The sequence below is a fragment of the Ixodes scapularis genome, unplaced genomic scaffold, assembly GCF_016920785.2.
Source record: "Ixodes scapularis isolate PalLabHiFi unplaced genomic scaffold, ASM1692078v2 PGA_scaffold12__126_contigs__length_90152505, whole genome shotgun sequence".
Taxonomy (NCBI): Eukaryota; Metazoa; Arthropoda; class Arachnida; order Ixodida; family Ixodidae; genus Ixodes; species Ixodes scapularis.
In genome coordinates, this window is record NW_024609838.1 from 82,460,789 (window position 1) to 82,488,302 (window position 27,514).

At 45.5% G+C, this 27,514-nt stretch overlaps 1 protein-coding gene across 1 annotated transcript; it reads left to right on the plus strand.

The window, feature by feature from the left end:
• The first annotated feature begins 7 nt into the window (after window positions 1-7).
• Window positions 8-24,425, plus strand: LOC8051999 (inactive hydroxysteroid dehydrogenase-like protein 1). The gene is made up of 8 exons (XM_029980016.4): window positions 8-813; window positions 9,419-9,541; window positions 10,802-10,912; window positions 13,762-13,820; window positions 17,086-17,165; window positions 21,487-21,568; window positions 23,171-23,398; window positions 24,140-24,425. The coding sequence occupies exons 1-8, from the start codon at window positions 576-578 to the stop codon at window positions 24,236-24,238; spliced, it is 1,020 nt and encodes a 339-aa protein (XP_029835876.2). The 5' UTR covers window positions 8-575; the 3' UTR covers window positions 24,239-24,425.
• The last annotated feature ends 3,089 nt before the right edge of the window (window positions 24,426-27,514 follow it).

Below are 27,514 nucleotides of genomic sequence, written 5' to 3' on the forward strand. Positions count from 1 at the left end.
ATGAAAGAGAAAATTCAAACGTATTATTAACTTTATAATTATGCACCTCAACGAAGGAGGGATCCCTATTTCAGTATATTCTAAACGCTTGAACAATGAAGCAGACCGCACTCCGTGAAGCTCTGCCGCAAACAAAAGTGTCGAGGAAGTCCTTGAGAAGAAAAGCTTTCCAGGCACCCCTTTGAACAAAAGAATGGTATGTAAAGCAGACCACACAGAAGAACAAACAGAAAGAAAATCACCCCTCGTTTCCTTCAAATACGTTCGCGGGAAAAGAAAGAAAAGTTTTCAGTAGATTTTGAGGAAGGAAAGAGAGTGCGGCGGCGGTAAGAAGAGCTTCGTCTGTACGCCGCCAGTCGTAGGGCGCACGCTCAGAAGAGCAGACGAAGCATTCGGAGCAGACGAGCGCGTCTTATCGTAAAGTCAAAACCTAAAGTTCCGCGGTCGCGGCGCTTTCCAAAGCGCATTTTGTTTCCACTTAGATCACTCATAGGTTCATTCAACTTACCGTGCCGCAAAAAACAACAACATCACAAGTGAGTTTGCACAAACCGGAGCTCAAACCTTCCCGCAAGATGACATCGCCATCGACATACGACAAATTGAAGATGGCGGCCGTGGACCAAGGTTTGTTTCTGATTCAAGACCTTTTGGAGCGCTTAAGACGCGTCGAGAGCATCCTCGCAATCGTCGGGCTCTTCTACGTCGGCAAGACAGCGTCGGCGGTGACCGTGCGGCTGCTCGAGGGCTTCAGGGTCCACATCCTTTCCCAGTTCCGCTGGCACGACTTGACGCGCTACGGAGAATGGGCGGGTGAGTCGTTCTGCCGCGCGAACTTGACCGACTTCAAGGTTCTCTCTCCTCCCTGGTTGCCCCCGATTTACTTTTTGTCGATTTTTTTTGCTTCGTGGAATTATCTCTTCCTTCCTCGTTTGCTTAGCGCGGCGAGAAATGAGTGTTTTTTTTTTCTTCGGGGGTTAAGACAATGCGAGGAAAAGTGGCGTGCATGCGTTTTCATGCAGGCATCGAATGACATTTGTGGACGATATCTCGAGGCTTTGTGGTATCGCGAAATTTCGTGCTGACACAAAAAACTCGTTAAATGTAAAAAAAAAAAAAAAGAATTGTTTATACGATGCTTTAACGTTTGACATTCCGTAGTGTCACTCAAACATTGACGAAAATAACCCCTGGAGAAGGGGAACAAGAGGGACAAAGGACAAACATAAATCTCCAAACACAGCTAATTTAATTGCATTATAATTATAAACTCAAACGTTGACAAAAAGAACGACAAAAATTTTTTTCTATGCTGTCTTGTGATTTGTTAATTATTGTCCAAATTATAACAAAGTATGCAACGGCGTTTCACAGGTATTCAAAAGCGCAGAAGAGACAGGGACGAAGAAAAGACTCCAACAGCATGTCTTTTTTTTTTTTTTTTTTTTTTGAGTCCCTCTTTATGTACTTTTTTCATACCTGTGTGCAGACCCAACTAGCTCAACCTACTCTTATGTAGAGCTCTGTGCGGATACCAGTTTGAGTATCCGATCCGCATCCGCAGACTTTGTATCCGCATCCGAACCGCATCCGCAAAATGTGGAGCCATGTCAATGTTCTTGCTAACCACTTGAGGTTACGGTTACATTTAGACTAGCAAAATCAGCGGAAATCACTCCGACCGCGTTCTTCCTCACCGCACGCAGAATCGGAAACTTTCACCTGTGGCCCCTTAACTCTCCCCTGAAGTCTGAACGCCTAAGAAAAAAGAGATAATAAAAAAAAAAAAGTTTGGAAAGAAACATGGAAACCATGTTTCACTGAAACATGGTTACATGATGGCATATACGACACCGAAATTACACCCTCTGGTTTCTGCGTGGTTAGAGGTGATAGAAAGTACGGGCGTGGCGGTGGCGTCGCACTCTTTTTAAAGTCCAATATTAAATTTTCAGTTATACAGGGTCCTCCCCAGATTGAATCAGTGTGGTGCAAACTTAATGTGGATAATATATCTTTAGTTGTTGGCGTTGTCTACCGCCCTCCCGGCTCTCCCATTGATCAGTTACATGCTTTATGTGACTTTATGTACGAGCATAACCTGTCTTCTTCCAATTTAATATTAATGGGTGATTTCAATTTACCTGGCATCCAGTGGTCGTCTTTGTCGCTATCTGGTCCTGACGTTCAAATATCTAGAGAGTTAGTGAACTTTTCTTTGTCATTTGGTCTAAAACAGATTGTTCAGGAGAGCACGAGAGAGTCGTCAGTTTTAGATTTGGTATTTCTTAGTATACCTCTTCTAGAAAACCATTTTGAATGTGAAGTCGTTGACGGTATATCAGATCACAGGGCAGTCTTTGTTTCTGTTGCTTATCCTGTCCCTAAAACATGTTTTGTTTACCACACTTTTCCTGATTTTAACCGTGCCGATGATGTGTCCATAATTGACTCATTAAGCTATTCCTTTGAAGTGTTTGAACAACTTAGTATCTCCAGTGACGTGAATGTACTCATTACATTTTTTGAAGACTTGGTTAAATCGTGTATCCAGCGATTTGTGCCACTCAAAACTAAAAAAAGTAACATTGTCAAACCTTGGATAACAAGAGAATTATTACATTTATCGCGACGGGTCGGCAGACTGCGGAGTGGAAAACGTTGCGCTGACCCAGTAAAGTCTGCTCAGTTTATTCAAGCTAAGGAGGAACTCCGACTAAAAACTAATTCCGCGAAGGACTTCTATTTCCGTGTTACCTTACAAAACTTAATAAAATGCAACCCTCGAAAATTCTGGAAATCTATTTTACCAGGCAGCACAATTTCAAACTCGTTTATAATTAACGACGTAACTACTATGGACGCGCTGACAATCGCTACAGCGTTTAATACATACTTTCAGTCAGTATTTACAGTTGATAATTTCGAAGTTCCTCCTTTTACTCATGTTTCGCAGTCTGCGGTTGACGACATAGATGTGAACGTTCGGGGCGTACTAAACCTGATTTTGAAGTTAGACACTAAAAAAAGTCCTGGTCCTGATGACATTCCTAATTCATTTATTGTCAGGTACTCCCAATGGTGCAGTCGGTATCTCACGGTTATTTTTCAGAAATCACTGTCAACGGCCACAGTTCCTTCATCATGGAAACTCGCAAAAATTATTCCCGTATACAAATCTGGCAACTCACAATCACTGTCAAACTATAGACCAATTTCTATAACGTCACATTCATGCAAATTATTGGAACATATAGTCTACAGGCATGTAATAGAGTTTCTCGATACTAACAATATTTTATGCGATTTCCAACATGGTTTTCGACGCGGTTATAGTACTATGACACAACTAACAGAGTTTGTTCATGATATCGGTCTGTCTCTTGACATCGGTAACCAAGTTGATGCGATATTTATAGATTTGTCAAAGGCTTTCGACACCGTTCCTCATTCTAAACTCCTACACAAGCTTAACCTAATTCTAAATAATCATCACCTTGTGAACTGGATATCCAGTTTTCTTTCCCAACGGTCCCAGTTTGTCTACTTTAACTCATCCAAGTCTAGTACAGTTGACGTATCATCAGGTGTTCCACAAGGGTCAGTTCTTGGACCGCTACTTTTCTTGTTATATATCAATGATTTGCCACGCTGTATTTCCACTAAGGTCCGACTTTACGCTGACGACTGCGTACTATATCATGTGATAAACTCCTCAGATGACCATATAACTCTTAACAATTCTTTCGTGAATTTTTGTACGTGGTGTAAAACCTGGCAAATGAACCTGAATTTTAGTAAAACGGTTTTTATGACCTTTTCTAGGCGTTCATCACCTTCTGTGTTTAATTATTCATTTGACGGGTTATGCCTAGAAAGAGTTTTTGAATATAAATATCTTGGCCTCCTTTTTACGCCTGATTTATCTTGGTCTAAGCACATTGATACGACATGTAACAAATCTCTTAAAAGACTTGGATACCTGCGGCGTACCTTACGTGTGGCACCACAAGATACTAAGCTTTTAACTTATAAAACTTTGATTCGCCCAATCCTCGAATATGGTTCTATTATTTGGTTTCCCTACAAAGAGTCCGATATAAAAAAGGTCGAATCAGTACAAAAGAAATCGGTACGTTTTATTTGTCGTCGGTATGACAGAAACTTTTCTCCTTCTTCTAATCTTTCCGTGTTAGGTCTAAGACTTCTTTCTGAGCGTCGTGGTATCGAGCGCCTAAAGTCTCTGTATTTCATGGTTAACTCATCACGTTTTGACTCGTTACATAACTACATAAAGTTTCTCGAGCCAACTGCAACTAGGAGCCACCATGAATTAAACATTTTACCTTTTCATCCTCGTACTGATATGTTTAAATACAGTTTTTTTCCTCACACCATTGAACGCTGGAATTTATTACCAGGAAACATCCGATCACAACAACCAGATGAATTTCTGTGTGCCGTTGACAGTGGTCCACAGTGATGTCCGGACCGTCTGTGTTTACCTCCCACTCCTGCCATAGCCCCAGTGGGGCTGCAGTATGTATAAATAAATAAATAAATAAATAAAGAGGAGGAGAAGCAGTGGTAGGAAGACAAAATCCTTTCTGTGATGTTACCGAGCGTATGCGGCCGCCTCGAGTCTCACGGTGTTTCATGTCAGCCAGCGGGCAGATGCGCCGCCAAGTCAGAGTCCAAGGCCCGATCGGATCGACTAATGTGTTGTTCGAGAAAGATCGCGGCCTTCAGGCGCCTGTTGCTTGGGGCGGCTACGTAGGTTGCGCGCGGCAGCCGCTGGCATTGCTGGCGCTCTGTTGTCATAACCGGACGAATATGAACTACCAAACTTTCTTGGCTAGAACTCTAAGCATACAAAAAAGAAACGCAATTTAACGGCTGCCTATGGGCGTGCGCTGCTGATTCCAAAACTTCGCAAGCCTTTGCGGGGTTGTGCTCGCTGTCCAAGCATTCTTTTGTTTTGGTATCATGACCACACCACTCTCTGCGGAGGGGGGGAAGTTTCTTCTACTTTCTTGTGACTTGTCCGTTTGAGGTTTTCTTTGCCCGAGAAAGTTTTTCGCTCTTTCCGTGACAAGGAACTAGCTTTCTCGGCACGATTGATGCCCTGCATTCTTTACTTTTACTTTTTCTATACATAGCATTTTTGACGAAGTGAAATGCACTAACTGAAGCGATCTTCAGTAAGAATCAGTTATTTCTTATTATCCCTATCGTTTCTTCGAAATGCGTTTTGTGGAAATTCGTTTCGTGGACAACTTTTCACGGACATACATTTCAAGGACACACGGTTCGTCGAAGCTGTACGTTTTGTGGGCAAATGCCCCTGCAACGTTTTGTCGACAACGTATTTCTTCACTAAGCTGCTAAAAGCTAGCGCACGATTCACTAAGGCGTGCTTAACCAAACCATGTCCCCCTCCCCCCTGTAATCCAGGCGAGACGCAAATAGCTTGTTACAAAAATAGCAGGATTGTGTGCAACGAAACGTCTCAGGTTTTTCGATGGAACGAACACGGGAAGCCTTTCGATGAAACGTCACATATCGACGAAACAATCTGTAGATGAAACGTCAGTCGACGGACTGAATGCCACCTGGCAAAAATTTAGATCCGGATCCGTGGATATCCGCATCCACAGCCCCTGACATCCACATCTGATCTGCAATCTGGCAAAATCCGTCTAATTTTTATCAGCATCCACCAGTTTGCTGCAGATATCCGTGGATAATCCGGTGATATGCAGGGCTTTACTCTTATGCAACGCGGCTCGGGGCCATGTTACGCATTCGTGTAATGGAGCTACTACACATGATATATAAGATGACGGTGTGTTATCAATTCGAGAACAGTGACACACCAGCCAAGGCATACTTTTGTTGGCCTAGTTGGTTCATGACGCAGTCTAGAAGTTTTTGCGCGACACAAGGGACAACCACAAGGGAGTAGACATGGACAAGCGCAACTTTCAACTAGTTTATTCGTGCCTAATCAACCACAAACATCCAGAAAGAGCATGCACAGCACGCTACACAGAAGCAAAAGAACGAAACAAAAAAAGAAAAAAAAAAAGATAGAAAAGTCACACATCACAACACATTCCCCGATAGTCGTTATCACACTAGCAACCCAGATAAGAACTGGACTTCACTTTTAAACAAAGAAACCGAGGTATCGCTTACACAGGCATGTTTCTTCTTTAAATAAAACGCTTCCATCAGTTCTCTGGCTGTAGTATCTTTGCTTGTACCCAAGATCCTGATCTCGTGAAATACTCCCTTGGGATTGTCCCTTATGTCGCGCAAAAACTTCTAGACTAAGGCATACTTGTTGGGAAATTAGCCGCGCAATTCACTTTATTCCGTGTATAAACATCATCGTTAAATGAGCGAAGTTGAAGACGGGGTATTCCAACCCTTGCGTCATGACAGTCACCTTGTAGGATGTTAGTGATTCAAGTAACGGTGAAGGGAATTCTGGCGTAGAAGATCAACATTTTGAAGCTTCTTCTCGTACAGTCCAAGATAGAATTCCATTTAACGCCCACTAAGTGATTGCATTGTTTTTCGTGCAAAATAACTCCGGCCCAAGGCAAAAAGTCACGTAACCCCAGAAGGTTAAAGAGCACCCGCAAAAAACGAAAAAGAAACAAAAAACAAAGACCTATGAATAAATATGGTAGTCGAGGTAGCTTCTGTGCACCAGCCGATAAACAGGACACCAAACTCTGACTCAACTTATGCTCCAATGCCTAAAGTGACCAGACGCCCTGGTTTAGGCAGGACAGGTCCCTCTTTTCCGGCCGTGGTCCCGATGTCCCTCCAGGGTGCTTGTGGGACAGTGTTTTGTCCCGCTTCGGCTCCCCCGAATTGCGTAAAAGATGCGGTCAAATGAAAGGCCGGTGAGAGGGTGCTTTCTCTCATCAAGGAACAAGATATGCTCGGCAGAGAAGATGCTGAAGGTTAATTTGAATACGATATGTGAACACTACTGTGGACATAGTATGTGCAAATAAATACATTAATACTAATGCAATATTCCAACCAAATGTATTGAATATGTGCAAGCCAAACAGTGTGCAAATTGCGAGAAAAAGAAATGCGCACGGTGTATGCCAATTAATAAAAAGGTGTGATTTTTTACCGAAATTTAAACTTTTCAAGACTCGCAATGCAATAACCCCCCCCCCCCCCCCCCCCCCTTCTTGATACGTGTTTCGTTTTGGGGCCCGAGGAAATGTTCTGGCGGACGTGCTATCTTTTTACCGGAATTTTACGTGAATGATATTGACAGACTGCATAAACCAAGTGAGTGGGAGATGCACTCTACCTCAACTGGAGTGCCTTGCTATGATTTGTTTTTCAGTCGTTTCTGTTTGTTTCTTAATCCCCATTGTAAATGAAGCCTACTCTAGCCTGAGCCTTGTTTCTAGAAAAGAAAGCTGGGTGTCCATGCAGTTTGTACTTTTCATGACTCCTTGTATGTATTATTGTTACAAAAGGCAATACAGTCGAACCTCGATATATCGAACTGTGCGGTGATGGCGAAATAGTTCGATATGGCCAGAATTCAATATATTAAACCACATTAAAAACGCGTCAAAAACTTGTTAAAAGCGCTTGGCCGTCGCGCTCCGCGAAGCGCTGACAGGCGGCACATGCTCGCCGACCGACCGCAGAGGCGGGAGCAGCCGCGTGTCGTCTGCTACGGCACGCCGCCGTGCCGCTCAGCTTGCGGGAGCTGGGAAATCTCGCACTCGAAGGCTGAATTAAAATAAGGAAAAAAAAGAATACCCCACTGTACAAATCAATCCATGAACGAACCGTGGTGCAGTAAATACTGACTTGAAGCTTCAAACAAAGTATTTATTTTGGCTGAAAGTAGTGCTGCAGGGTAGCCTGCTTCTTGTTGGCAAAGGCATGTTTAACTAAGGCGTCCTCAACATAGTCTAAACGATCAACAAGCGATAGGCCCGTGCCTTCTATTGCGCCGCAGTAGCGGCGTAGAAGGGCCAAAGCAGTTACAGCCTCAGTACTCAAAGTGCTTCTTGGTAGGCCTAAAGCTTCGGCGACGCTCAACTTTTTTTTCTCCATTCTCAACCCGCTGGATAGCTTCCAGTTTTGCAGCAAATGTCAGGGACGTCCGTTTTTTAGCGTTTGGAGCCATCACTCACGCAAGGCAACACGACACACCAAAGAACTACAATCATACATGTAGCACTACCGATATTACCGAGGAGGAGGGGTCGGTGCGGCAAATGCAGTGCGTCGTTGACGTTGCAACGAACTATCCAGGCAGCGGCGTGCGTGCTTTGCTACGTTCAAATGGCGCCCTCGGCGTGTGTGTAGGCAGTCGGAAACGCCCATTGCGCCACCGCTATCTTCGAGGGTGTTGCGGGAAAGCTCGCCGCTTGTCAAAAGAGCACGGGCTGTTTGGGGTGGCGGAGTTCGATATATCCATTTTATGCCTGACCCCGTTCGAAATAAAAAATAAAAAATGCATGCGATTTTCTGCATGATATAGAAAGCGTTCGATATAGGCAATAATTCTATATATCCGTGTTCGATATATCGAGGTTTGACTGTATGTAATATGCTTCAATATCATAGACCTTAATCATTATCAGAGGCTGTTAGTGCTGCAATCATTGTTTCGTTTTCAATGATGCGCTAACACATGTTGGTCTTTGCTCCCAAAAGGGTCAGTGGCTGCTCTATACCGACATTTTGCCCGCTAGAAAACCTGCTGCAAAAAGTCCAGTGCCGGTTTCATCGCCAAACTTTGCCATCTTGATGCTGCTTGGTTGCTCCCATTGGCTGTCGGCTGCACTCTGGCTTGAAATGAAACTAAGAATAGTTACGGAGCTGCGCATATGGTTTACGCAGCATTTTGCTGAAAAACGATGCACACCTGTTGGAAGTACGGTGCCTGGAACGTGGCTTCGGCCGGTGCGTTTCAGCCCGCCTGCGCATCAAACGCAGTCCCAGAACGGCAACGAACGACGTCGCAAAAGCTACCGTGGCGTGCCGTCGGGTGGCGCCAGAAGTCCCGCTGAAAGTGAGAGCTCATACGACCGTCGTCGTCATCACGGAGTACCAACTCCAGGCCGCCGAAGGTTCCGCGGACAGTCAAGCCGGAGGACGACCCGCAACGGAACGGGTGCCTGCCACATCTGCCGCTGCGACACCGCCAGGATTATGGCTGGCGACAACGTGGCGCTTCTACGACGTCATCGGGTGGAATTGAAGGGAGCACTTTTTTGGATGCGGTAAACACACCGGCGGGATGTACGCTCCAGGCATCGCGATTGGAAGTGACTTTTGCTGTGACCGAGTCGTGCCGATCCCGTCACATCGTCACACGAGCCCTTTTTCCTTTTTTTTTTTTTTTTTGTACCGCCAGTTGTGACGGGAGGCACGGATGGCATTGGGCGGCAGTATGCCAGGGAACTTGCGAAGCGGGGGCTCAACATCATCCTCATCAGCCGCAACATGGACAAGCTGCGGGCGACTGCACAGGAGTTGGGCAAGTGATCCGTTCGGGGGGGATTAGATTATGACGACACCGGTGATTTCTTGAGCTGTCTGAACTAACTACTTGTTCCGAATACCCGCCATTTACCCTTTTCAAAATGATATTTAGTATCTCTGAATTTGGGGAAGTTATTCTTCAAATGTACTGCGCTTTTCAGTGCTGCGACGTCACTGGCGAGGCAAGCTTGCGGGTCGAGCCGCCAGTCTAGAAACACGAGTATGCCTTCTATTTGTTTCGTGCTGTTGAGTGAAAGCTGACGCAAACTTTCAAAGGAATAATTTGACACCTTCGGACTTCTTGTAATCAGTTGGGAACAAATTCTTCGGCACTGCCTGCTGCTGGCGTAATGTTTGAAAATTTTACAACTTAGCGAAGAAAAGTTATTTTGGCCTAACATTTGGGTTTCTAGTTCAACAATGTTTGTAGGTGTGTTTAGATAATTTTAAAGTAAATCGGGGACCACTATAAGAACCGACAGAGTACCCTTTTAACTTTTCATGTGATCAGATGATCATAGTCTAAAAACAACAGTGTTGTTAGATCAATTCTTCCTTTTCCAGAAATGTGCTGCCACCTAGGCACGCAACTGGGTTTGAGAAGTGCCTAGAAAACAATGCATGCAGAAGGCCTCTCCCACTTGTTTGACACTCAAAACCTCAGCTACTTCCTGTTTGCCCATTGAGCCGCTGTGACCTAGAAACAGCTCCCCCAAACTTTGTTTTTGTCCTCATGCGGGTTGTCTTCAGTTCCGAAGTTGATACGAAGAAACCATCTTCCCTCTCTGCTGGGCCAGGAAGAAATAGAAAGTACCACATCAATTTACTCTCGAAGCAATATTTCTGCAAACGGTTCATCCAGTTGTGTAGCTCCCCATAGTTGCTATGCAGCGCAAGTCAAATGGATTGTTGGCTCTTTAAGGAACCCACATAAGTATGTACAGAGCAAAGATTTTGTACGGAGGTGGCCGAAGGTGCTGCATTTTTATGTATCAAAAGTTCAAAGAATGAGCTTACCTGAGTAAAGAGTAAAATATTAAGAGTGAATTCGCTACCTTCTAATTTTCATTGACACGGCACTGGCAGTGTGATGATGGAGTGAAACGACGACGGTGTCCTGACTGGGTCCTTAGATGGAGGTCGCGTGTTTTGGCTTTCTTTATGCTAAAGCAGATTTCAGACGGTACATTTGGGCATGTTTCCGTGGCACGTTTGGTGCGACCTGGAACTCCCGAGTTTGGCTCTCTCCCTGCAGAGGTGGACTTCAGGGTGAGGACCCACGTGATCCAGGCTGACCTGAGCGAGGGGCGCCACATCTATCCGGAGATTGGCAGGCAGCTCGAGGGCAAGGAGATCGGCATCCTGAGTGAGAGACCTTGACATCTGGGGAGGGGGGGACTGCTCTCCAATAGCCAAAGGACTTGCTCGCAGAACGCCTCTCATGTCGATTCCTCTTGCTCAGAAACTCGGCCGACCTCTGCCCTCGTAACATTTTTGCTACGGGGTTTCTAAAAACTATTTGGGTGTAAACTTTTTTTTTTTTATGAATAATCCAAAGAATGAGGCACATTAAACCTTTTCGTAAAGGTGTCCTAGGTGGTGCATTTATCATATTATTAAAATTTGATTAGTATAGGTTTCAGAGAAAAATCCGAGCTTAAAAAAGCTTGTTTTTTTCCCATCCATGGGGAGTGAAATGACAGAAACTGTCGAGTTGACATTGCCATTCACGAATGGCACAACACACACTCGGATCTGCTGCACCTGCTTTTGGGTATTCATCTCAAAGAAGCTTTGTAGTTTTTGCTTTGTGTTGTCCCATCTGTGAGTAGGAGCGTCCGCCAGGCAGTTCTTAACATTTTTTTCCGTGCACACTTGTAATGTTTGGGTACGATGAATGCGCCGCCTAAAGACGCCTTGGGGAAAAGTTTTATTGCACTCAATTCATTAATTTATTTATACAATTTTTTTTTTTTTATACTTGATTTTTTTGGGTAGTTTCGTGTGAAGTCTTGCCATAATTTCTGTACTAGGTACGCTCCCTCCAGCCCTAAACAGAAAGTGTAATGAAAGCTAAGCGCTTGCCGGCCTAACTGTCTGCCCCCTTTTGTTCCTCTGGACGTGGGTATGGGCAAAAGCATGATAGTACGGCTAACGGTCGACGTACGATTGGTTTAAAGAGCACATAGCTTCCACTGCACCATCGGCTCAAGGGTGAATAGGACATAGTGAACCATTGCCCAGTGTTTTTTGCTCATAAAAGTTGCGCTTACCGCTTGGGTCGGACTTTGAGTTGGTAACTCGCGCCGTCGTCGGGTGTGCAAACTGGACCGCCCTTCAACGGCACAAAGCGGCGGCCGGTGCTCAGCGTGCATTTTCTGCGGTTCAACGCCCTCTATCTGCAAACTGGGAACAGTTTTTGATGTCCGTCTAAAAGACTTTAACCAGCTATTACGCCCGCGTCGTCGTTGCGAACGAAGGTTGAACAGAACAAATCTTTTTGCAGTTAGCCTCCGTGTATGCGTTCACTTTCTCTCCCGACCTCGGCTTCCCGCTGCCGCCATTTTCTGATGGCACCGTCCCGCATGGCAGACATATTCGGCACTTATCTCCGTGTGTGTTTCGCCTTTTTTGGTGACTCTTTTTTCAGCGTCAGTAATATGTATGTGGCATAAAAGCAGCAGAAGCCGGTACAATAGTATGATGGCAGTGTTTTCCGAAAGATGGAAGAAAGTCGGTGGGACGTTGGGCTGCCCTTCATTCGTAGTTCACAGAAACCCCCCCCCCCCCCCCCCCCCCCCTCAGATGGCGCTCGCTAGTCGAAAAAGGTCCGTTACGGAACGTTGCAGGTGAAACGCTGGGCTCCCCTCCGCGCCACGCTGCTACTGATCCCGAATAGCTTTACGGTGGCGCCACCAGAATGGGCGGACGGTCGCATCTGCTACACCTATGCTTGCACGTAGGAAACCGTGGAAAAGGCCAGTCTTGAACACTGGCACTTATTGGTGGGCAGAATGGTCAGACGTAGATTACATTATTGCTTTTCAGAGACTATACCGAAAGGCGGAGCCCGTTTTTACATTCTGGTGGCTCTTTCATCCAACTGGAGGCGAAATCAGAGCTATGAGCTCTCTGCACCAATAAGTCGCATCTGTCGAAGGCCCGTGTTTACGCGGACCGAAGTCACACGACACTCTAGAGTGTTGGTGAGCACTGTGCGGAAAATGAAAATACCTTATTCTCTGCACTGTAGTTTACACCCTTTGTAAAATTTGCAGTGGCAAATTTTGGCTGAAAAATGAAGGTTTTCCTTAGATAGTCTTCACTAAGTGCACAGTCTGAGCATAAAAAATTGTTATACATAGCACGCCTTGAAAGATGCCTGCTTAATTAATGCACAAAAAAAAGCTTGTCATCAGAAATCATTGTTAACATCTGTCATTCACAAAATTTTTCATGTCTCATAAGGATCTCGAAGAAATAAATTCTTGCATGGTCCGCACCTGTAAATGGTCTGCACAGCCTACAATTTCAACTTGTAAACATGCTTAGTCCGGAAAATATGGTATTTGTACCCTGTAATCAGAGTTAGGATGCAAGACACAATGTATTTAAATTCTTTGTGTGATTAGCATAATGATGGTGCACTGATACATTTTATTTTGCTAACCTAAAAATATCCCTACAGTTTTTTTTTTTTTTCTGCTTACATAAAACCTTGGAGTTTACTGCCAAATGACCTGATGGTGAAAAACAAAACTGAAAGATTTTTGAGGCTTTTAGCATCGGGCTTGACGGTGAAACAAAAGGTATCGGTGTGTCATCATTGCACTTATCATGCAAAGAATTCGAATACGTTGCATCATTACTGTGATTATGAGGATATATTTCTTTCTTTTTGCATTGAAGTTAAGTAAGTAGCGCTTGGTGTGTCTCCTTTCTCTTTCTGTTCTCTAGCGCTTTTATTTTTGGCGGTGATTTCGATTCGAGTGATTGCAAACTGTGTGCTGTTGGTGAGACAGCACAGGCATTGAGAGGTGCCAAAAATACAGGGATGGAGACAAACCACATGACGGTGATCTTTTTAGACGACTTCCTCCCGCGTTATTGGGGTCTTTTCTTTGTCCCTGTATTTCTTTCACTTTTTTATGCAAACAAACTTGCTCAATTCAAGGTTTTAAGTAAGACAGCAGTTGTGTCACCTCTGTCTTGCAGTCAACAATGCAGGCGTCATGTACGACTCTCCCAGCCTCTTCCTGAACGTCCCGGAGAAGGTTCGTGGCATTTCTAAAAAAGTCTTAGGTACGAGCATCGCTAGAGCTATTTATTCTTATAGTTTATTCATAGACGCAGTGTAGCGTATTAACTACACAAGCCGCCAGGAGATGATGCAACGTCACCATTGCTTGACAGCCACGCCCAAGCCTGTGTGCAGCACAATGCGATGGCGAGGTGGCACCATCTCTTAGCGGTTTGTGTAGTCAATAACGCCACACGCAGTAATACCTAATTTACACCATATCTTAATCCACTAGTGTGAAGTAATTTTTCTTTGAGGGATTTTTTCCAGGGTTTTTGTGAGCCACTGATCGACGCAAAAATTTAACATAGTGAAATTGGGAGGAATATAATTGGAAGAAACATATCTTCTACATATTGCAGGTAGCCAAAGTAACCTCGGAGTTTATTACAGTAGTGGGCCTAAGGGTTGGCCAGAAACGATCCCCTAAAACTCTTCTGGTTTCATCATGGTTTCAGGCATTAACAGACAAAGGCTTTCCTGCAGCTGTTATTAATTGGAGAGGAGGTCGAACCGTCGTGCTAATAGCAGCTGTGTTTCTGGTGCAGCGCTGGGCTGACGTAGCCAAACACCACGTCAGTGTTCTACTGGTGCTTGTGTTCAATCAGTACCACCAATTGAACACGAGTTCATGACGCAGCACAGTCTGTGCCCCACGCTCGATTGAGGAAGATGACATAAAGAACCATATGTCTTGTGTTGGGTAAACACAGAGCTCTGAAAAACAAGTTGGACCAATCGCCCCCTGTAACTCAAATCTCCTTGCCAATACGTAGTGTGTTACAGGTTGAGAATCGTGGGACAAGCTCTTTCACGAAGACCTTTCCACTTTAGCAGAGGAGATGCTGGGGAGGAGGAACTTGGCAATAATGGCAAGCGGAGAGCTTTGTGGAGAGGCTTGTCTCACTTTTCTTAACTCTTTAACTGTGGAGCGCACCTTTGGACGTGCCTCAATCTGGACTCTCAGGCAGAAAAAGCTCGCCTTTAAACGCGTGCAAATTTTTATCAGTTATAGGTGCTGCCAGTTATCGAACGCAGTTATAAACGTGTCTAGATTCATTTGCTGATTGCTGACATAATTTAATTGTTTAGGTGGGAACTATAGTCGAAGCTCGTTAATTCAAACCCTCTTAATTCAAACTTCTGGATAATTCAAACTAACATGCAGGCCCCATCCTATGCATCTCTATGGGAGGAAACTCCCGGTAATTCAAACTTTGCTTTATTCAAACAAATTTTCGGTTCCCCTCGAGTTTGAATTAACGAGATTCGACTGTATCTGTTCTTGTTATGCATCATGGATGCTCGGAAGGGGTGGAAAGCTTTGTTTGGGTGAAGTGACAATGATGACTTTGACACTGAGTACATTGTGCTTTGAAAGCATGCTTTCCTTTCCGAGGAAGGTGTGCTCAACACAAGGAGCAAGGAGTTGTTCCTTTTCATCCATGTAAATAAACAAATTATAATTTTTAGTGAAAACTCCTTTTTTCTAATTTTTTTTTGTGAAAATATTTATTAAGGCATGGTTGCACACAGACCCTAAAAACTGCCCACTTCAGAACTCGACCTGCAACAACCTAGGTACAGTAAACTTTTGTTAGTTCGACTTCAGTTAATTAGACTTTTCGCTTAATTCAGTCGTGTTCATTAGTCCGGGCGAGCGGCTATACATTTCTATGGGAGGAAACGTTCAATAGTTCAAACTCTGGAAGACTCCGCATCGGAAAATTCGTCCCGAGCGAATGCGCGCGGGCTCTCATTGCACGGCACCACGGCAGAAAAACTGCAAACGTACGGCGAAACACGGGCCCTTTGCTGCAAAGCCGAACGTGCGCAAATATGCGCCTGCTCCTCTACGCCGTTGAGATGGACCGTAGCGAGTGACACGAGCCAGCGCAACCAATCTGGCATGGAGTAGCGCGGAGAACATAGCACGTGGTCAGGCGCGGAGACAGTGCGGCGCATGCTTTCAAAGCCCTCTGTAGCATCGTGTGTGGTCCATTTGCGTGCCAAAAAACACAATTTTTTTTTTTTGTCGACGGTTTGGTTGTTTGCAGGGTATTGCAGTTGGCTTGTAAAGCTTTCTCAGCATGCGCTCTCAAAGCACTTTTCTGCAGCATTGTGTGCGGTCCATCTTGCGCGCCGAAAAACGCGTATTCTCCTTTTCTTTTTTTGGATATTTTTTTCTGCTGCCGACGGTCTGGCTGCCCAACGCCAAAGTTGGCTCGTAAAAGTTTTTTTTTTTTTTTTTTTTTTTTTTTTTGGTAGTGCGCGATTGTTTGGGGACGTGACGTTTAGTTACGCTGCTCTCTGGAGCATGCTTTTGGACATGCGTTTAAAGCGCAGACGACAACAGACCATCCGTGAGTAGCTTGGACTATAAAAGGAAGTTTAATATTAACTGTTTTTCTGTCCTTTTTTTAATTCTATCATTCGGATAATTCAACCGAATTTCAAGGTTCCGCCGAGGTTGAATTAACGAAAGTTTACTGTATGTGCCGTGTGTGACAGCTGTATGGTAGGGTTTTTCCAAAAATCAAATTTAGTTGATTTTGTTTCTTTTATTCTATGCTGCAGCCTTAGTACAGGTTGTAGGGTTTCTGCAACTAATGGGGAGTTTCCTTGGCGGGCTTGGAGCAGTTTTGGAGCACTTTTTTGTTGATTTCTTCTTGGGCAGGCAGCACACGTTTGAATCTACCCCACTAAAGGTGCAAACATGGAGTACTTCTGGACGGATCCAAATCCACCGAGGGAATTCCACATAAGAAGAGGCGTAACTCTGCACCATCATGTTTCTGCTTGTTTGCTTTACCCAGACCCACGTGTCGAGCCGATAAGCATGGTGGACATCCCAGCATGGCACACCTATGCAGTGCTTGTAAAACCATTTATAAATTTCCATTAAATCCCCAGGTGGCGGGTTCGAATCCCGACCGAGGTGCCTGCAATATGACGGAGGCTTATTGCGGAGAAGGCGCCGTGTAACCGAGCTTTCGGTTGCACGTCAAAAGATCCCCAGGTGGTCGAAATTAATCCTCAGTCTTCCGCTGGGGCGTGCCAGATGCTCGTCGTAGGTTTGGCACGTAAAACCCCCACATTTGACTTAATTTGACTTATAAATTGCCATCGGTGCTTTTGGCCGAATAAGTCCCGAATGTCTCTACGGTTAATTTCGCCCACTATTGTAGAAATTTGGAAAAATTGGTGTGCGCCATTCGTGCACTTGCTTTCCTTCCCAGAAACTGGTGGAGAGTGTGAACATCAACATGATGGCCGTCATGATGATGACCTACCTGGTGCTTCCACAGATGGTTGAAAGGTGAGCTGCCCGTACCAGATACTTCTGCCGGTCGGTGAAGTGAGAGCAGCTTTTGAGTGACGATCCGGCAAACACCCGTTGGCGTTCCACGCAGGGTTTCGCTGGGGGAGATCTGTGCATAGAATAACTTGCCGTAAAATACTGCGGAAGCGCCAACTTTGCTCAAGAGCTGACGATTAATGTTTCCAAAACTTGGTAATTGTGCAAATTATATGTTAAGCACCCGATTTAAGCGGACAAGTGTCCATGTCTAGATTAATTCAGTTATCAGTGAAAGTGGGGTGGGTGCTTTCTTGGTATTTTACGGTATGTGGATTGGCCATGTGTAAGGAATGCTGAACTAAGAAAGAAATTTTTCCAAAGTGTCTGGATATAATTGGGTGAGGCGAGGAAAGGAATGAAAAATAAGGTGCCTCACTGTGCTTTTGATTTAGCATAAATGAGCAGCAAAGTGAGCAATAAAGTGCCTGGATGGAGCGCGCCAGTCACAAAAGCACTTTACCCCTCAAATTATTGTATTCAGTATTAATTTGCTAAACTCATTTTGAGTACTACCGTAATATTCCGAGTCATTGCCCACTCCACTTTTCAAAAAAATATCGATTAAAAAAAAAAAAAAAAAGTGAGTGATCACCTACCCCTGCAATTACCTCTGCGATCCATGAACATTCATCCTACTTGAATTATGCGGCCACTGACCTTACGGTTGGAGGACGTCCGTGACAAACTAAAACGAAGGAAGGAAAGGCTCTTCGCTTTGTTTACTTATTTCCTCCCCAATTTCTGTGGCCCCAAAATGGAAGAACGTGCATGCAAAAGGTTCAACGATGGAGATAACAAAATGAAACTTTGTTTTGCTGACAAAGAAGTTTGTTTGCACAAAAAGAAAGTCTGAAAGATAACACAAGCACTAACCTATTCGGGGGTTTTGCCAGGTCGCGGAGAATCTGAACCCCCGATTTAGAAAATGGGAAACTGGATTTTGGTCTCGACTTCCGAGAAAAGGAACCGGAAATTTATAGGCTCGAGTTCGTCCTATTAATTTTATTATAAATGTCCGACTTCCGCTAAAAAAGAGAACCAGACTATTGTCCCATCTTTCCAAAAAAAAAAACATTGAACGAATTAAAATCAATCAACCTAATTTCTAACGTATAAAAAAAAAAAAAAAAACTGCCTTCGGCGTAACATTGGTGAGGGGTAGGAATGAGCGCATTGTAGTTTTGTCAAGTGGTTTGATCGCTCAAGCTATCGCACACAACACACGGTGCAACCCACTTATAACGATAATGAGAAAACCGGAAATTTTAATCGTTGTAACCGATTATCGTTGTATCTGGACTAGAAGCTGATCATTTCCAGTCTAGAAACTCTAGAAACTGATCGTTATAAGTGCTACATCGTTATACGTGGTATCATTGTAAGTGGGTCGCACCGTAACGCCTGCGTCTGCCTCCTTGCCATCCACAAGGGTCATTCATCAGATACCTCACAGTGTCATTCTGTCTGATGTTTGGTTAATGAGTAGCACCAATAAACTAAATCTTGGGGGCTTACCAGCCAAAGCAACAGAGGGCATCTGCCACGTCGAGCAAAGTACCAACAATCGGGCGCGAGCGAAATCTTAGATACGGGGCAGTGTCCCTATACACCAAGTCAACTGTTACGTCATGTCGGGGTGGTGGTGCTACGAGCGCACTTTCGGTTTAGGGGTGTCGATTGAAGTCGTCATGCGGGACGGGTATTCCTGCGTTGTTTTGGAAGAAACCAGACTAAAACCTGCCTTCCCATCAAGATGCCGTGATCGGGGCTGTGTGAGAAGAGCTCGGAAAGGTGTGAAGATTGGTTTTCGTGCGTTTTCTGCCTGCTCGGTTTTTACGAGAACGTGGATAGGTGCTGTGGAAAGGGAAAACCAGACACTAGGATCACGATTGCTTATAGCGGGAAGCACTCTGGGTTGAATTCACGGACACCTCTGTTCGTCAGGTGTATTTGTTTTGTTCCAACATGAACGCGGGAAAACCGTCAAGTTGTCCAGACCAGCCACGGACCACGTTCAGTGCGTCTTCGTGTTCAAACGGCCGCCCGCTCGTTCGAACGACGTCAGCCAGTAGATCAAACGTTGCAATAAAAAGTACCGTAAGTGCAGGCCTCAAGAGACTTTTAAGTTTGAAGGTTGTTCGGGTTAAGTAGGCCCGGTGTAAACAGTAGATACAAGGAAATGTTGATCATGGTTGCCAGTGGCCATCGCCGACTCGTTATGCCCGATTCACCCGGTCCAATTCTGCTTGCAATTTTCAGTATGATTGTCGAGCATCGCAGCTACCGTCCACGCTTTTGCAGTCTGAGTGACTTGGGGACTGGAAATAGCGAGTAGAATCTCGTCGTGGGAATCGGGCTTCATTGTCCATTCCGCGGCGTTAAGCGGAATGAATCGCCGTACGTTACATCAGTTACACAAAGTTTTGCTGTGTAACGAGCCTTGGTAATTTTGCTCGGGCCCCTGAAGCAGTAAGACATTGCTAGAATGGTGTAGAGTCAACAATTCCAACGCGAAAAAGACCATGGCAACTCACACCGACGCCGACAACATGAGATTCTAATGGTTCGTTGATGCGGTATGCGGTGCCCCTTGCCCACACCCCATCGCGCATGGGCAATGCCGGCGGCGTGCTGCTAGGGGCACTCCGGTTTCTTTGTAAACTTGAGCTGGTGCATACCGCGCTGCTAAGCCTTTGTCAAAAGGAGTGCGCAGAAGGTGCGCCGCAGTTCTAGCGTTTCTAGATCAAAGTCGGTTGACCAGCTTCCTAGACTGCCTGGTGCCTTTTTGTGGCGCATCTGCTCTGCAGCGCTCGCTACGCTATCGCTGTGGCCTATGCACATTGCCTGTGGCAGAAAGTGATCTTATTGCAGTTTTTACGGTGAACATAAGAATTGTGCAAGAAAAATGTCATTCAGAAACGGTCCTTTTCCATCGTCCATGGAAGCGGTGGCGCTAGGATCGCTATCTGCCCATACCTGCTTGTATGCGTGCTATGGAGAAGAACCGTTTTTGAATGGCATTCTTCCACGGAGCTTGTCAGCTGATAGATCTAAGAACATTGTTGCGGCTCTACTGGTTGTTGAAATGGTTTTGTTTGCGGGTAATGCCGAACATAGCATACACGGCAGCCCATGTGCGGGCTCAATATTTCATAGATTGGCCAAAGGTCACGCTTGGAAATGTTTCGGGGGGACAAAGCTTGCGCGACTGAGATCTGGGTCCTTAATCTACATGGCGGGACCAAGCGCGACCGGGATATCGTTGCCTGCTCGGATTTGCCAACTTTTGACCGCCGACCAGCAATCGGTAATGTCCCAGTGCCCCCGGTCCCGCCGTGTAGATTAGGGCCCTTGGAGTCAGCTGCAACATAAAATCAGCGGCAAGACAGTGACCCTATGGAGCCTTAATGTTCGCTGTTCCAATTCAGGTTGTGCTTTCTTATGCTTCACCCACTGCATAGAGAGCCAGTCATTGCACTATACGAAAAGGAGCAAAGATGCAATCCACCCAGAAACCAATCGGGTCCCAGCACCGGCCATTTCATGTCCTGCTCTGGATATTAAATATATCTCGTCAGTCGTTGGTGTCCATTCAGAGGCTGCACCGATGTGCCGTATCTTTTAAACTATTGTCTGACGAACTATACACCCTGAAAAGTGGATATTGTAGGTGGTCCGGACTAAGCAAAGATTATTATTTTTTTTGTTGAGATTGTACGAGGAGTGATGGTTTTTGTGAACGACAGTATGTTGATGATTTATGCGTGATACAAGCTTCTTTGCAAGCTAATAAAGGAGGCGTTGGTCTAAATGTGCCGCGCATTGAAATTTCTTAATTGCCGACTATACTTGACGTCAACTATTTGCTGCTACATTTTCAAGGCTAGTCTAGCCTGCACAGTGCTGCAGCCCCACACTGCTGAGTATGTGGCTTCGTTTTGTGTCTTGCTCGCGCACTTTCACAGAGTTGAAGCACTGCAGAAGCCACGCTAGCCTCCCAACGTAACATAAATTAGTCGACGCCGAGTATAGGCACCAGGTGCGGTGTGAGCACCAAGTGGAGGCCTGAAGAGAAGCTTTTTTCAACCAAGCTTCTGCAGAATATACAGCGAATGCGGACTGTATTGCGTGAAATACAGTACTCCTTGCATACTGCAGGGACGACTAGATGCACACATTTCGTTTATTACTAAGACCTTAAAATATGGCGAACGGTTTTCTGTGTCTTTGGCCTTCGGGAGAGATTTGTCTGCAGCGTGTCCTTTCTTTTCTGTCGCAGGAAAAAGGGGGTCATCGTGAACATCTCGTCCATCTCTTCCTTCTACCCCCTGCCCCTCATGGCCGTCTACTCCGCCTCCAAGGTGCGTTCCCGCGTCGCAGTTCGGCCTGTGAAATGGCGGAGTTAAATTTTGATGGAATAAAGGCGGAAATGACAAAGCACGAAGGAAAACGTTCTTATCCATGCCTCGTCCCATCCTCTTTTATCCTTCGTTTATAAAGCAAACATTCGCCGAACCTCCTGTGACTGATGTAGTTAGTGCATCTATGAGGTTCCATTCCCTTTCCCGAATGCTCCATTTCGTCCCCTCGGACCGGACGGCTTTGTCCCTCAACGCGTGTGTTTCCAAACTGGGTTCCTAGCGACCTGCCTCAAATTAAAGTGTTTCTCCAGTTCGAGGTTGGTTTAGTAGATCTAAGCCACCCACCGACGGATAGTTACGAGCTAAATGCTTCTCGCTGCGTGCATTATTGTTTCCGAGGTTCGTACGCTTCTGCACTGCCGAGTTTGGGACGGGTTCCTCTGCCATCGATCGAGAGAGATGGGCGTTCTTCCGGTAGAAAAGTTTGAGCTTTGCCTCGCTCGGTGGGAACAATGTCCTTCCAATGTCTCGAGCGTATGCTCCCCGACTTCCGCCGTGAGTGCCCGTTTCACGAGATTGTCGCTCTAACCCAACACGTCGACGAGCGCCGTTTTCGGAACCGCTTTACGTGCCAACGCGCACCGATCGTCGACCGAGCTCAAGGATCCCCCTTTTTGGGGCATCTGTTTTTAATGCCTTTTTCTTGCCCCAGACCTCCATTGGTTGGAACCGTATTTTTGCAGTTGTGGTTACAATCACCTACGTGGCTAATTTTAGCATTGTGATTACTAACTTGTTAAACGATGAGTTTCGTTGTAATCTTCTATTCTTGCCTTTTCGGCGTTTTGAGGCCTAAGTGCTTTTTAACAGAACCCCCCTCCAATCCCAAAATTTTGGCCGTCCCTCCGTTCGTGCATTTCCCACCAAATTTAGCGGGGAAACTGAATTAGCCCGTAGGACACGTGACATAAGGTCACATGTTCTGTACGCCGATTGTATGTCATATGCAGGTATACATCGCACAATCTATATACCAATTCAGTTTCCCTGCTAGATTGAACGGGAAATTTCGTGTCCCGTGACCCGACGTCGCGAGACCTACGCGGCATTTAGTTTTGCCACTAAAAATGAGGGTTTTTAATTCCCCAAATGACGGTTTAGCGCCTTCTAAATAATTTTAAATGACCGCATCTTAAATACTGCATTTCACACATCATAGGACTTTGGAGATGAAGGTTGCTGCCAATCTTCTTACTTTCAATTTTTATTCTACATTGCCCCACTCCTCTCCGTAATGCCTTTGGGCCTCGGGGAAAAATAAAAAAAATTCACACAGTCTCCTTATGTTATCCCTAGGACATCTTGAAGGCAAAAGCCCAGGCATGGATGCATCAAAAACAGACACATGATTTTTTCGCTGAGCCATCCCTCTTAATGTGCTGAGTCATCCTTTTCAATGTGCTAAATCATCTTGTTAGTTCGCATAGTCATCCACTGAGTGGTCGCGTAAACATTTTGGTACCTTTTCCCAGAGGACTTTGAAAGTCGACTGAACGGTGGGACATGCAAGGTTTTGCCCTTAATAAATGCGTCATCGTGCAGGTGTTTGTGGACTGGTTCTCCATGGCCCTGGACTACGAGTACAAGAGCAAGGGCATCATAGTGCAGAGCCTGATCCCCTCGTACATCTCGACCAAGCTGGTGCGCTTCAGCAACTTCCTCAGCACGCCCAGCCTGGTGGTGCCGGACGCCCAGACCTTCGTGCGCAGCTCCCTCCAGACCATCGGCGTCTCCAAGCGCACCACGGGCTTCTGGACCCACGGGATACAGGCGAGTGGCCGCCACAGCATCATCATAAGAATGATAATATTAATCATCATCTTTATTTTCCTGGGGTCACAAACAACCTCACAGACACCGAGTGGTGCGCGGAACATAAGCGGAATATTATACATATAAAAGTACAACAGTATACAGGTTATTAATATGTCTAAAACAAGAAACACGAGAAGTAGATAACCGAGGGGATGTGACGCATTCTCATGCTCCCAAGGAAAACAGTCATTTGCGCAAGTGTTAAACGAAATCCCGACGGCGGATAAAAACATCCGAGTTACGCTCGCAAATAGCATTAAAACCTAGTTGTGCTTTCGCTAAAAGCGATGTGCGGGACGTACGAGCAGGCTCAAAAGTTGATCCGTTTCAGCCGACGTGAGGTGCGACTTGGAAATAAATAGACCGAACTAATTCAGTCGAATTTGCCTTTCCGCGTTGGAGTCGTTATTTTTGCTTACGAAATTGTACTTGGAGAGAGTAATGCTCGCGTCGCCATTGAGATATCGTACTGACGCCGAAAGAATCGAACGCACGTTTGAAACGGACGATCAATCTTGCATTTGAAAGATTGATCGCCCGTCCCAAACAGACGTTTTATTCTTTCGGTGTCAATTATTGTGAAGCGAACACACTCCTCAGTTACCATAGGGCCAAACATCGACGCGGTGCTAAAATGATCATTCTTGGACGTTGGAAGACCGGACTACATCTTGCCTCTCTTCCTCCTTTCCACAGTACTGGATGTACGAACACACTCCGCAGTGGGCCTGGAACCTTTCTTCGTGGATGATGTTCAAGGCGATCGACAACACGCCCAAACCCAAGTCACAGTGATCCGGCGAAACGTTCCGCCCGTGGCGTGGGACGTCCCTTGCATCGTCTATTTATACCTTAACCACAGGCAGCTCGCAATCTTTTGATGCCATAGACGCCATGACGCCGTCGGACGTGTGGCTGTTACAAGATTGGCGTCGATTGATGCGCACAAAACTAAGAATAAACGCTCGATTTTACTTTTGTATTTAGCGGGGTGCCGCAAGATTCGTGCTTCAGTGTCTGCCAATACGTGACTTGCATGCAACGTTGTTGCACTGTGCTGGCAGTCGTTTTCACTTGCTCTGCCAAAAAAATAAAAAATTCGGAGGTGAGGTGCAAAATGTATGCTGCTGCAGGTTTGCGCAGCAGGCGGTGAGGTCGCTGCAAAGCGCACGTGATAGGTTTTCCAATTAGTCGAGGTACATATTTCAGTAAGATAGGAAAGCCTGCAAAGTTTAAAAGATTTTGGTAAAATAGGGAAAACTCCAAAAGTTTGTAAAAAAATATAAGGAAAACATGGAAAAGTTGAGGAATTTGGTAGGGGTGCACAAATCGTGGTTACAATTGAATGGCACCGTATCACTCATAGCCTTCAAATTGCGAAGGAAAGCCACAGTACACTGATTTTCTTTAGACGAAAATGATCCCTGGAGAGGGGGAACAAGAGGGACAAAGGACAAACACAAATCTCCAAACACAGCGAGGTGACTGGTGCGCGACCGAAAAAATCCGCCTGGTCCGGGTATCGAACCCGGGACCTCTCCATTACAGGTGGAGCGCTCTACCAACTGAGCTAACCAAGGGTTAGACATCAGTAGAGCAAACGGGTTTTATCAACCGCCACCAGTCTAAACCAACAAGGGTGAAGCTTGCAATTTAATGTTATGATTATAATGCAATTAAATGCAAAGGTGCAAGCAAGCTGGACTAGAATGACGAAAATGATCCCTGGAGAGGGGGAACAAGAGGGACAAAGGACAAACACAAATCTCCAAACACATAACCTTAAATTGCAAACTTCACCCTTGTTGGTTTAGACTGGTGGCGGTTGATAAAACCCGTTTGCTCTACTGACGTCTAACCCTTGGTTAGCTCAGTTGGTAGAGCGCTCCACCTGTAATGGAGAGGTCCCGGGTTCGATACCCGGACCAGGCGGATTTTTTCGGTCGCGCACCAGTCACCTCGCTGTGTTTGGAGATTTGTGTTTGTCCTTTGTCCCTCTTGTTCCCCCTCTTCAGGGATCATTTTCGTCAGTCTTGTCCAGCTTGCTTGCACCTTTGCATTTAATTGCATTATAATCATAACATTAAATTGCAAGCTTCACCCTTGTTGGTTTAGACTGGTGGCGGTTGATAAAACCCGTTTGCTCTACTGACGTCTAACCCTTGGTTAGCTCAGTTGGTAGAGCGCTCCACCTGTAATGGAGAGGTCCCGGGTTCGATACCCGGACCAGGCGGATTTTTTCGGTCGCGCACCAGTCACCTCGCTGTGTTTGGAGATTTGTGTTTGTCCTTTGTCCCTCTTGTTCCCCCTCTTCAGGGATCATTTTCGTCAGTCTTGTCCAGCTCGCTTGCACCTTTGCATTTAATTGCATTATAATCATTTCTTTAGAGTTGAAGCTAGGGACGACGGTGTGATTCAATTTTCAATTCGATTCAAAGCAATATTCACACACCTCTAGAGTGGTGGTCAAATATGGAAGTCAGAAAAGAATTGGGGAGTTTTGGCCAAACTAAGAAAGTTGCAAAATTTCGATAAAATGGGGAAAGCCTATTTCGGCAAAACAGGGAGGGACATGGCCAACTTTCTGGGACGTTGCATAAAATAAAATATGTTTAAAAAAAAAAAATTAAAATCTGAATCGATTTGTGTTCTACGATACCTATAGGCAATTACTGTAATATCCTGAGAGATAACCCACCTATAACCAAAAGCAAATCGGGTGAAAATAAGAAATGGGCCAACTTTCAGTGTGTGAGAAATAAAGATGAAAAGATGCTAGTTTTAGATTTTGAAATTGCAGAGAGGGGCGGTGAATCCGACCACTGTCTGTCCCGGTCATCAATGTTGACTTATCGCCCGCCGTGGCTAAGTAACACCATTTCTGCCAAGGTCACCAATGGCCAGGACTGTACAATTATTAAAAAAAGAAAACTATTTCTCTGTTTTTGAAAAAGAAAATCAAATTATGCTGAAAATAGGTGTAGGTTATCTTTGGGGCTGGGGCATCTCTCAGGATGCTGTTTTTTTTTATTTGTGTTTTTCAAGAAAATCACAAATTGACAGGATTCAACGCAAAAAAAGAAAAAAATGTGTAGAGCCGTGGAACAAAAACTATAGGTGTCCAAGAGTTGAATTACTGCTTATTGATATTTTATGACTGTCGTAAAATATTCCTGGGGAGCATTACAACGTTTTTTGTTCAGTTGAAATTCTCATCCTCCTCTCCAGCATTTGCTCTGCTAAAGTGGAGCAAGGAGCTTCCCGGAACCTTTTCATCTGTCGCCTACGAGTTCCGCTTCTGGTTTCGACGAGTAGAGCTCGTCGAAACCGCTATTGCACCGCTGATTGGACGGTCTGGGATTCGTGCATGGCGGCAATATACGGCCCTAGAGTTCATCCAGACTCCTTAAGCCGTGATTGAACCGATTTTACCGCTATACAATTGCACGTCCGGTGTCGGGTTGCCTTGCTCGCCCGTATTATGGCGGACGAAAACAACTGCGGGGATTCATCTGGAAAGGAATGAAGGGGCAACGGCGCAAAAAGAAAGAGGGAGGAGCACCATTTAGGAATGTTTTGCAAGGGAGACGGCATTCGTGGCACGATTCAACACTTCGGACAGCAAGAGGTACCACAACAGCCCTCGTCGACCATCTTAAACTAGATCCAGCGTTGAAAGGGGGGATCGGTGACCGAGTGGGCTGAAGCGCACACCCAGCTCGACGCACGTGGAGCGAAAGCTCGCGCTGCAGAACCCAGGTATCCAGGGTTTGAGCCCCACCCCTGCCCGTTTCGATCTGGATGAGCATCGTACCGGCGTGCGGTCGTGTATCACTACTGCGTGGTGCACGTTAAAGACCCCAGGGTAGCGGTTGTACTGCACTGGCTAAATTGCTCACCTACAGCGTGTGACTCGTCGCAACTTTAATGGCAGACCAACTACACGCTGTACAAATATCCCCACAACCCAATTATTATTAGCGTTGAAAGGAGCATAGAGAGATCGCTGGGTATGCCAGGAAACAAACTAACACAGGGGTTCTCAAACTTTTTAGTAGCGAACCCCGGCAA

What these genes read in the sequence shown, in the direction of transcription:
- LOC8051999 (XM_029980016.4), top strand. Translation starts at nt 576, where the DNA reads ATGACATCGCCATCGACATACGACAAATTGAAGATGGCGGCCGTGGAC. An exon ending in GGCGACTGCACAGGAGTTGG is followed by an intron (nt 9,542 to 10,801) that starts GCAAGTGATCCG and finishes CTCTCCCTGCAG; the next exon opens with AGGTGGACTTCAGGGTGAGG. An exon ending in TCTGGACCCACGGGATACAG is followed by an intron (nt 23,399 to 24,139) that starts GCGAGTGGCCGC and finishes TCCTTTCCACAG; the next exon opens with TACTGGATGTACGAACACAC.